Below are 11,281 nucleotides of genomic sequence, written 5' to 3' on the forward strand. Positions count from 1 at the left end.
ATAGACATTGAGTCCTGAGAGACTTAATCATGCGTCATTCGGACCCATGCAAACTGTCAGAGGTGTGACTGTCTTGTGAGAGCTAGTTTTCAAGTAAAGGGCCCTGAAAGATGAGAGAGGAGGAGCACCCGGTGTGTGATGTGTTTGACGCCTTGCATCCATGGCCAAAGACAAACACCGATGCACATAGACACAAAGGAAATGTATAGAAATATATAAAAAGATGACCTCGTGAATGTGTCCAGGAAACATCTGCATGAGGACGTGTGTATGGAGTGTGTTTGAATTCAAGTAACTTTCATTATTGACTTCAAGGAAAAGAACAGTCACCACGCTTTGTTAAATATAGAACATTTTATTCAGATGTTTGACTAAATGGTGTTGAAATTCTGAATTCCTAATATCAACAGGACCTTTGCATTTAAATAGTAAAACTTTACATGCCTTCATCCAGTGACAAGGAAAAGCTTTCTTAAAAAGTTTTTTTGTCATTTATTTTTCATATTTCCCTTGTAAGAAATAGTTCAAGTATAAAAATTCCCAACAGTGTAAAATAGCCCATCTCGGTGAATATTAAGGCAAAAAGAAGCACGGCTACTGGAACCTTGACGACGTCTATACATTCTAGTGGAGAAAGCAGCATTTTCGCTTGTTTTTGTCAAAATTATAATTTTTTTTTCCTTTCGTCTAAACACAGAAGAGTACAATGTGCATGCAAACAGGCCTGCATTTTAAATAAAGTTCTTCCATACAAAAGGCATTAAGCTAATATTTAATGTCATGTTCTAAAGAATCAGAAAAAGATAGAAAATAAAAGTACAGTGCACATAACAGTATCTTAAATAAGTCCTACATCAACATTTCTGGTTGAGTATGTTAATAATAATTATAATAATAATAATATTACTAAAACTAATCAATAACTTATATATGCCTTGAGATGAGTACATGATCATATTATTAATACAGTACCGCCACTAAGTGTCTACTCTGAGAGCGTCAACATCGTCAACCCTCAAAAATAAATATCTTAAATAGTAGATTTATCGCTTCTTTTTCAGTTTTTCTTTTCTCTTAAATAGCAGAAGAAGAAAAAAACTTAAGGCACACAGACTAACATAACGTCCAAGAGTAATCCCCCCCCCCCCCCCTCGTCCTCTCCTCCTCCACCTGGTTGTTCTTGACAATGAGGCAGGCCAGTTGTTGTGGGGGTTTTGGTGAAAAGTGTGTGTACCTGACACCGGGCGGCGGCAGCACAGAGAAGGAAGTGCTGACGGCTGCAGGGCTGAATGGCAGGGGGGGGCGAGGGGGGCTCTGCTGTGGGGTTCTGTGTCGGGTGGAGGGGTGGAGGGGTGTAAAGTTGGTTCCCAAATGGGCTCCGGCCGGGGGATTAAAATGTGACAGCTCAACAAACGAGCACAAGTGATGCGTTCTTTCCAGAGTGATCCGTCTGTGTGGCGCTGGAGCGGCGGCTCTGTCCACCCCCACCAGCAGCTGCTCGCTCTCCCTCTTCCTTTCTTTCCTTTCTTTCTCTTTTTCTTTCTCTCCATCCATCCCGGAGCCAGAGAGAAACACCACTGTGCCGTCTTTGTCTTTTTCGACTGCTATGTGTGCAACTCTCGGAGTACGTGTGAGTGAAACATGTGGAAAAAAGCGACTGATTTTGTGTTTCTCATTGTCCGAAGCCGCTGTCGACCTCTCTCTCCTGTTGTCAGTGCCTTTGTTTGGTTTGCCAGGTCCCCTGTTAGTCCAAGAGTCAAGTCAGAGTTGAAGACTTTTTCAGTTTTTTGTGTCTTTTCTTTGTTTTTTTTGTCTCCTGGTGATTTGTTTGCTTTGCATAGATCAGGAGGTCGAGACACAGAGTAAAAAAAAGGGACATTCAGCATCAGGAAGATAAAAAGATAGTTCTTCAAATGTGTGACACAACATGTTACGACTCCTAGACTTCCTGACAGAGGTCATCACATAATAATAGCTAACACGTTGGAAACGGTTCCATTTCCCTGATTATCAGAAAATATTAACTCCAAAAAATACACTTGAAAAGACAAAAAGAACAAGAAGCCCTCAATGTGTAATAATAACAGTAATAAATATAAATGTTATGAGGGCGTCAAATATCCAAGAGAACAGTTTCCTACACTCACGTTAAAGACAGCAATAGGACTTTAAGGCTTAGTTGAACACCTATACCAACCACAGGGATTAGTTCCTGCATTTCTTCTATAGAAATAAGTACTCTACTACAATGATAATTGTAATGATAATAGTAATAATAGGCATAGTAATAACAACAACATAAAAGTAAATCACCTTCCATTATTTGTTCTGCATATTTTTTTCATTTTCTAATTTTTTTTGGTTGAAGCACAGCAAGTTGGAACATTAGCGTATAAAGTTCCCACCTCACCATCATCATCACCATCATCATCATCATCACTACCACCACCCTCATCATAACCACCATCATCTCCATCACCACCTTTTTAAACCAACTCTGCCTCTGAGTCGCTGACACGTCTGCCCTTAGAGCCACTTCCTCTTCCTTCCTCCTTCGCTCCGTCTCCTGACCCGTCAGCTGTGGCTGGGGGCGGGCCTCCTCTCGCTGCATGTCCAGTGGTCGCAATGGCTGCTATTGCATGCGGTCGGCTTGCAGCTGCTGAGGCTGATACTGACCAAAGGCAGCGGCTGCAGCGGCGGCCGAGCCCGGGGCGGCGGTGGCTAAAGGCTGCTGGACTGCGTAGCCGTAGCCGGCGGTGGCAACGTAGCCTGCGGCTGCAGGGGATGCGGCATAGGGATACTGCTCGTATGCCGCAGCAGCAGCTGCGGCACTGGCAGCCGCAGCAGAATACTGCGCGTAGGCGGCTCCGGTGTAGTCAATGTAGGGTGAGGAAGCTGTGGCAGGCGCAGTGGCGGTGGGCTGCACATGAGGGATGACCACACTAGGCTGCACGAAGGCCTGAGGGTACATGTAGTGAGCCGGGATGCTGTGGGACAAACACATACGTTAGGATTTCATTTGATTCAACACACACCCCAAACCTGAGAATAAGACCCCCCAACAAACACCCTTAAACCCAAATCCATCACACTGCGGCCAAGCGCCCTCCCTCCACCCAGCCCAAGTCCAATCCAACAGTCAAGAACACCAGGGAAAGGCCTGCTAGTAGGGATTAGAACAATATAGGGTTGCCAAAATAGAAATCTCTGTGAAAACAAAACTGGAAGGTGATGTAAACTTTGATCACCCAGAGGCTGCTAATTGAACCTTTCAAATGTTCTGAGAGATCCACATCTGTATGATCACATTGAGAAAGTAGTGATATCATCTTCTTTATGAGCTACAACAAGGGAAACAGATTCAGTGTTGACTGTTTGGGTCAGTTTGTGCAGTGGAGACAGATCCACAGAGAAGAGGAGGGAGGCCAGATGAAGTTTGGGATGTGTAACCTGTCGCCCATCAGCGGGTCACATGTGGATTTGGACGTGGTGCCGTCCTGTCCGGCTGCTGGAGCGAGGGGCTGGAGCTTACAGTGCTGGGGGCTGGGCGGGCGGTGGGGCGCAGACAGAGGAGATGAGCCCAGGGGAAGCATTGTGAGAATGTCACTGCCACTTTGACAGCTGGACAGTTTTCAAAAAGGGACGCTGCTGGCCATTTCCCCCTCTGTATCAGGACAAAGAGCCGAGGGGGAGGCAGTGGGGGGGGGGTTGAGGCTCAGTCCGCACCCAGAGGGATGTTACAATTAAATAAACAATTATGAACAATGAGCACATTCTACCCTCCATGACATAGCCTTATCCTTGCGCCCTCCCCAAACAGATTGTTTAAGGTCTGGAAGCTCGATTGGACGGGAGCTTTTGACTGCAGAGGGATAAAAAATGAAAGCTTTACTCTCGTGAGAATTTGAGTGTTCGATTTAGCGAACAAAAAGTCCTCCCTCCACGTAAAAGAGAAAATAAAGTCAATTTGAGAAGCACCAGCCTTGACAAACCAATGGAAACTATTTGTTATCTGTCGCCCAAGACTCAAAAACATGTCTGAACGATGAAGAATCAAGGAAACCACGTGATTCTGCGAGAGTAAACATCAGGTGGTCACTTTTGGAGGTCTGGATCGGGAGAGAAGAGGAAGAGGAAGGTTGGGGAAAATGTTGAAGAGCGACAGGCGGGATCTATCGTGGCAACCCTATTGTCAGCACGCCATTATCCAATCCACATCTCAACCCAAAACAAGTGGGGCCAGAGAGAAAAACAGGAAAAACAGAACAACAGCGAGGAGTAACAGAGGAGGAAATATGTAAAAAGAAAAATGCCACTTTTACTAAACTGAGTACAAAAAGGATGACAACGAGGGAACACCGCAATCACTCAACTGGAAAGACAGAAGAAGGAAAAGGGAAAGGGTTCAAATGAGGGAGAGGGCATGTGGTGATTTGGTGTGGCTTTTACTTAAGGGTCTGATGGTGGCACTGCCTCAGCACACACACATGCATACACACACACACACACACACACACACACACACACATGCATACACACACATGCATACACACACACACACACACTGGATTGAATATTTGTATTATGGTTTTCTCGGATGTGAAAATCCTCAGAAGCATCATTTTTTAATCATCATGTGACGCCGCACGTCTTCTTTGAAATCCACACTAATGAGACTCAGCAGGGTGAGGCAGGTTTCCAAGACGATTTCACTGGATGACATCTCTAAACTGGCTGAGGAAGGACTACAACACACACACACATACACACACACACACACACACACACACACACACACACACACAAACACACTGCGTTGCATGCAGAGACTTTCACAGGCTGTTATCTGGAATGAGATCACTGAATTATTCACTTCCAGCAACAAGGAGGAGAATCCTCAAACTGAAAGGCTGATGACACACTAATGTCTGATGGGGCCAGTGTTAACCTGAAAGGTCAAACAGCGACACACAGGATGCACAATGTTGTGTCACAGACTAACACCTTTTCTCACACATATCCAAAATGTATCTCTGTAAAGATACAGATACTACACGTGAATGTGCAGAATCTGGGGGATTGGAAGTCTTTCTGATTTGACCAATCATGTTTGAGCAGGCTTTACATATTAGCCCAGAATAGCCTAGAAACTAGCTGCCTGTGGATTGTTCAACATGTTTTATGGTTTTCATTCAGACATTTCAGTCTCATGGAATTAAAGAAACAATTTACATTCCCTCAAACTTTCAGCTGCATAATTTTCCTGAGCAGCAACTGTACATGATTGACTGTCGAGGCTGTGTTACCATGTTTTAAATGTGTAACACTTTAAAAAGACGTCCAGTGGCATGTGAACATGAAATCATACTCCCGACACTGTGCATATCTTGGTTGAACCTTTGCTTGTCTCTGATTTCTCAACACCAATGTCCTACACCAACAGCATGCACACGCACACATACATGCATGCACACAATGAGGGTTTTGCCAATGGGAAGCAAAGCTCTGGATGACGCTTCTGATGTGGCCCGCTATGACAAACCATCTTTTCCTTGGAGATGAATAAAATGCATAATATCACATTAAGTTCTTTCTGAAGCCACACACTGTGTTCTACTGAGTTAGTGTCTTTACAGGAATGCCATGTTCATGTTCACGCAACCCAGAGGTCGTTAAAGTTCATGGCTAAATAAAGTTTCTCTTCCACAGTGCATGCCGTCCACTAAGGGAAGGGACACGAGTACAAACGTGCTACGGGGTGAGCGGGTCTAAGTAAAAACCTGTCCTGCTTTGATAGAGTCGCTCATGAGACTTTTATTATGATGACGGAGTCACAGATGGATCCGGTGTCTAGTTTCACTTTTAAATACAGCAGGTCCTGATTCATCATCCTCACATAGAAGGTAACTTGAAAAGATAGAAGATATATCTTATATATTTGGGCCTATCAAATATATGGATGTTTTTGCTTGTAAAATTACTTACATGACTGATTATTAATGTTTTTTTTCCCCATCAACAAATTGACTTATCAGGATTCCTCGTGGCTCTCTCTGAGGTTTCTATCTTTTTTCCAAGTTATAAGTTTCGGTCAATAGGAGTTAAGGGCAGAGGATGTTGTTAGGCCCAATGAGGCAAATTCTGCTTTGTGAATATGGGCGATACAAATAACATTTTATTGATTTTTTACAATTTCTGTCCTTGCTCTCAAAAGCTGTCCTGAACTTATTCCAATCTGTCCTCAATTCAGCCTATTGTTTTTTACTGGGTTATTAAATGTATCAGTAATTCATCTTTATATATACCTAAAATTAAACCATATATTTGATAGACATGGTTCTGGTTCAGATGAGATGGATTGTTTATGTGTAAGAACATTTATTTGGGCCCTGAAACATCCACTCTGAGCCAGTTTAAATGGCGCCTACTCTGCTTTTACATGACAGGGACAGATATCTCTGCACCCTAACCGGACCCCCCCCCCACCAGCAATGCACAGACACACACATACACACACACACAACGTTGAGCTTCATGCGACTGCAGCATCAGCATTCGGGGCTTTGTGTGGCACAATGGGTGCGCTTGTTTTCCTTAACACCACAAGCCCATGTGACGAAAGCTCGCTGGGAGAGAAAAAGAGAGAGAGAGAGAGAGAGAGAGAGAGAGAGAGAGAGAGAGAGAGAGAGAGAGAGAGAGAGAGAGAGATCCAGACATTTGTTTGTGTCACATTGGAGACTTTGGTGCGCTGAGCTGAGCTGAAAATGAGCGTGCATGTGAACAGACAAAGACACACACACACACACACACACACGAAGCGCACATTCTAAATGATAGCCGTCTCATTCATTTGCAAGACATCCACATTTCTGGTGGTACTACATGACCACAAGTCTCCGATATTTGTGTGGTGAACAGAGGAGAGAGACAGAGAGAGTTGTACTGAGTTGACAGAACGAGACGTGTTGAATTTGTCTCTCGTACATTGTGTATTGTGTTAATGTGAAAAACTGTCAGAAACATCAGGAAAATGCTGTAGGCAGGCAGGCAGGAACACACACACACACACAAACACACACACACACAGGCAGTGATGGGTTCTGTTATTCTGAGGGTAAAGGAGGTATAAGTGGTGACAGTGAAGGGGTAAAGAAAAGTGAAAAGAAAAGAAATTCCACATAGAAAATTCACCACTCACTCCAACAAGACAGCCAAAATAACACACACGGGAAACAACACATCCCATTAAGCAAGACAAGTCAACCACAAGTTAAAAGTTATAAGTAATAAATATTAAAAAAACTTTGCTCTTTCTTGGCAAAGTTAACACGCTTCCACAAAAAAGAAAAAGAACACCCCAAAAATCCAATCCTTTTTTTTTGTTGTAAGAAAGCACACTGTTGGGCTGACAACACCACTTCATAACTGCACACAAAGCTCTAGGCTCTATTCAAATAAAATAAAAAGTCAAATGAAACCCACGTACATGCATCTATAATCACCATTGTCAGAGCTTGTTTGTGTGTGTTTGAGTCTACAGGTAATTCCTTTTCTCTGATCTGTGACTATGTTCGCAGAACTATTCCACAAACCAGCAGCACAGTTAGCTTAACCGAGAGCGAGCCTGTCGGACCAGAGAAAGATAGATAACATTGAGTCAGGCTGGAAGTTTCCATCAGTGTCCACTCAGCACACACACACGCACACACACACATTCTTGTACTTATATCTGTGTGAGGACACTCTTTGGCATAGTGCATTCCGAAGCCCCTAACCCTAACTACCCCAACAAAATGCCTAACCCAGTGGAGCCACACATTTGTGTTTTGGTGGGGTTCCACTGTGTTCATTTGGGGATTAGGTCTGGGGTTGAACAAACTTATATATGCACATATCTTTACACCAAAACAATTATAAAATCAATGGATGGAGGAAGGTGGTGCTTCTTGGTTGCCTTGCTCTGAGCCGTCTCCCCCGGTTGGGGTGCACGGAGGTGGGAGAAGGGAGACTTGAACCTTTCATACACAATTTCAACAACATCCCTAAATGGACTTTCCGAGTCAATCGGCCTTTGCACAAAAATGACTTTGCCTACCCCCAACCCTAATTCGAAACCTAATCTTAACCATCACAACTAATTGCCTAACATAAACCTAATTCTAAACCTAACCTTTAAACCAAGTCTTAACCCTCAAACATAGTCCATTGAAAAAGGACCAGGTAAAATGTTCTCATTCTGTTAGGTCTATGCTTAAAATGGTCCTCACAAAAGTATAAGTACAAGTGCACACTCACACTCACTCACACACACACTAACACACAAATTTCCACTAACAGGCAAATCTAGAAAAGGCAGTTTGACTTGCTGTCTTGGTAAACAGTGATACAGAAACACGCTACATATACGACTTAACGTCCACCTTTAATTATCAGCGATTATTAATACTGGAGGAAAAAACAAGCATCAGACCAATAGTATAAATTATCACACATAGAAAAGATGAAACCAGAACATGTTTGAATTACTTTCAAATTGTGTCTCTACACGATCAAAGAGCAGCTCTACAGTCTTTAGTCCTGTGAATACTTACCCATAAGGCCTTTGGATGAACGCAGGGTGGATTTGGGGAACTCCAAAGGTGAAACCTGCAAAACAGAGGGAATAGAAACAACATGTCACTAAAATGTTCCTCAATCGATAAACGTCACAACCACCAAACATGTTTCTACATCTGCAGAAAGCTATACCTGAAAAACAAACAAGCCCTCAGGTTAAAATCTAAAAGGATTGACTTGATTTTATTGCTCGCTGCTTTGCTAATAAAACCAACAACACGCTCACTGATCCCAAACACATGGTGCTTGCTGTGCTGATGTTCCAACAGCTTTTGAGGTCAACATTAAATAAACATATCTGCCAATGTCATGTTGAATTCTGGCTGAACAACTTCCTATTTCTTTAGCGATCCTCTTTGGGGAGTTTTTACCTGGCTGCATCACTCTGGGCTTGGCTCCCAGATAGGCCAAGTTGACATTGGCCTTCCTGCCATCAATGATCGGGTTTGGGTCCTTGCAGGCCCGGTCTGCAGCCGAGCGATCCGCCATCGTCACCTGGCAGGGAAAGGACACACATACACACACAGGATGGAAAAAATAAAGATTATTCAGGTTAAGTATTTAAAGAAAGGTTGATATTTTCGCTTCCTGCAGATTCTTCTGAAGCAACAGGTTGCCATGGCAGCAGTGAATATGGCAATGAATAAAGACTGAAGCCTCCTAAAGTAACGTGACATGCGTTTGTGTGTTTAAAACAGAGGTAGATAACATTATGTCTATGAGGGTGTGTTCAACTTCTGCGATCTCTCAGTGTCTGTGTGTGCGAGAGTGTGTGTGCGTGTGTGTGTGGCCATCATTAACACCAGTTAGTGTCTGGCAGTGCTCACACAATCCATCACCCTCATGTGGATGTGTTGAAACTATCAGCAGTGGGAGCCTGACTGAGACTGAACATGGCTCCAGTGTCGCTCCACTTACAAACTTTATTGCTCCACTCAGAGAGAGTTTCACTGTTCACTTTCTACCCCACTCTCTCTACTTCTTTTGACACACTTCTGCACCTGAAGTCACTGAAACATCTTGACAAAAGCATGTATGGGAGGAATAATGACGAAATGATGATGTAACGACAATTGCTAAGAGATTATTTAACCTCAGGCTTGGTTCCAACCTACCGTTTGGTTCACATCTGGTCGTGACTTTACACTTATGCCTAATTCAGTTCTCGAATATGCTCAAATGATCTTTGAAAAGGACAAATCTCTGAATAATCTCGCTACATTAATATTGGTGCACAAGTAGAGGTATAAAAGTGTCGCTAACAGAAAGAGACTGGCAGAGCTGCTGGTATTTTACGCCTCTGCATGCGTCTGAAATAGTTTCATGACAAGTTGGAGCAGAAATATTTCCCCAGCGTTGTAGACAGTCTCGGAAATGAGATGATGAAACTCTGGAGAAAACTGCCTCTGTAATATCAACAACACACAAGCGTGAGGTTTTTCTGGAGCTGTCAGTGGAACGAGGGCCAGCTCACTTCCACTCCACGGTAGTGTCAGGGGCGCATACCAGTCGGTGGGTGCGAGATTACGACAGAAGAGGATGACAAATTTAAAACTGTGCCGTGCTGATCAAAACCATAAACATCCCATGACTGCAGATATGCGAATGATAGTTATAAAGAAGTGAGGGGGACAGACACCGACGCGCGGTTTTGCCAAAGACGCGCGGTGCTGGAGGCACCCTGTGCGTAAAATGTGTAACAATTTGGTTTAAGCACAACAAACTTGTTCTGAAGTTATACTCACGAATCCATAACCCCTCGACTTGCCGGTCTGCCTGTCGGTGATGACCACAGCCTCTTCGATCTCCCCGAACACCTCGAAATATTTCCTGAGACTTGAATCCGTGGTGTGGTAGGGAAGACCACCGACAAAAATCTTCGTGTAGGTCGTGTCCTTTTGCGTGGTGTGCATCGTTAGTGCAAAGAAATACAATAAATAAGAAACAGGTAAAAAAATCAAATGTATAGTGCAATGTCTCCTTATCAGCAAATCTTTGGATGAAGGGAAGAGAAGCGAGAGATCAGCCTGGCTCTGTAACTTTTTTTGTATATATCAGAAGAGAAAACGAAACGAAGAACAAGGCACAGATGAAGAAGCGTGGAGGTAGATTTATCTTCCGAGAGTAATGTGGAGCGGACCTTCCCCCAAAGAGACCATCAGGTGTTTTCAGCTCTTCTTGGTAACTCTGCTGTCTAACTAAATAGCTGTGGGACCCATTCCTAAAAGCGCTTTGCTCCAAACTCCACCCAACTTTCAGTCCATCTCTGCCCGCCCACCGGCGCGCACAAACAGCTGGGGAGCCTGAACCAGTGTGACACACACACACACACACACACACACACACACACACACACGCACACACACACACACACACACACACACACACACAGTCTCTCACTGGAGGAAGGGAAGAAAGACAAGTTTTTACTAAAATAAGTTTAATTCAAGCATCAGGGAGCAAGAAAGCCTGAATCTGATGTGGTGGAGCCTGAGAAGAGCAGGAATGTGAGGTTCATGTGGAAACATTATCACTGAATATGTTGAGAATTTCCCCGATTAGCCCATAAATACAAATCTGATGATTATTCATAGGCTGCCAATTAAATTGAGGATCAAATTAAAGATTAATTTAATAACTTTAAAATCTCAGCATGGTCTGGCCC

At 43.6% G+C, this 11,281-nt stretch overlaps 1 protein-coding gene across 1 annotated transcript; it reads right to left on the reverse strand.

The window, feature by feature from the left end:
* Window positions 1-1,159: 1,159 nt before the first annotated feature.
* On the reverse strand, window positions 1,160-10,801 carry rbm24a (RNA binding motif protein 24a). Its single transcript, XM_061092802.1, has 4 exons — window positions 10,362-10,801; window positions 8,988-9,111; window positions 8,592-8,646; window positions 1,160-2,987 (listed from the first exon to the last, which is right to left on the reverse strand). The coding sequence occupies exons 1-4, from the start codon at window positions 10,527-10,529 to the stop codon at window positions 2,633-2,635; spliced, it is 702 nt and encodes a 233-aa protein (XP_060948785.1). The 5' UTR covers window positions 10,530-10,801; the 3' UTR covers window positions 1,160-2,632.
* Between the last annotated feature and the right edge of the window lie 480 nt (window positions 10,802-11,281).

The sequence above is a fragment of the Limanda limanda genome, chromosome 19 (assembly GCF_963576545.1).
Source record: "Limanda limanda chromosome 19, fLimLim1.1, whole genome shotgun sequence".
Classification (NCBI taxonomy): Eukaryota; Metazoa; Chordata; class Actinopteri; order Pleuronectiformes; family Pleuronectidae; genus Limanda; species Limanda limanda.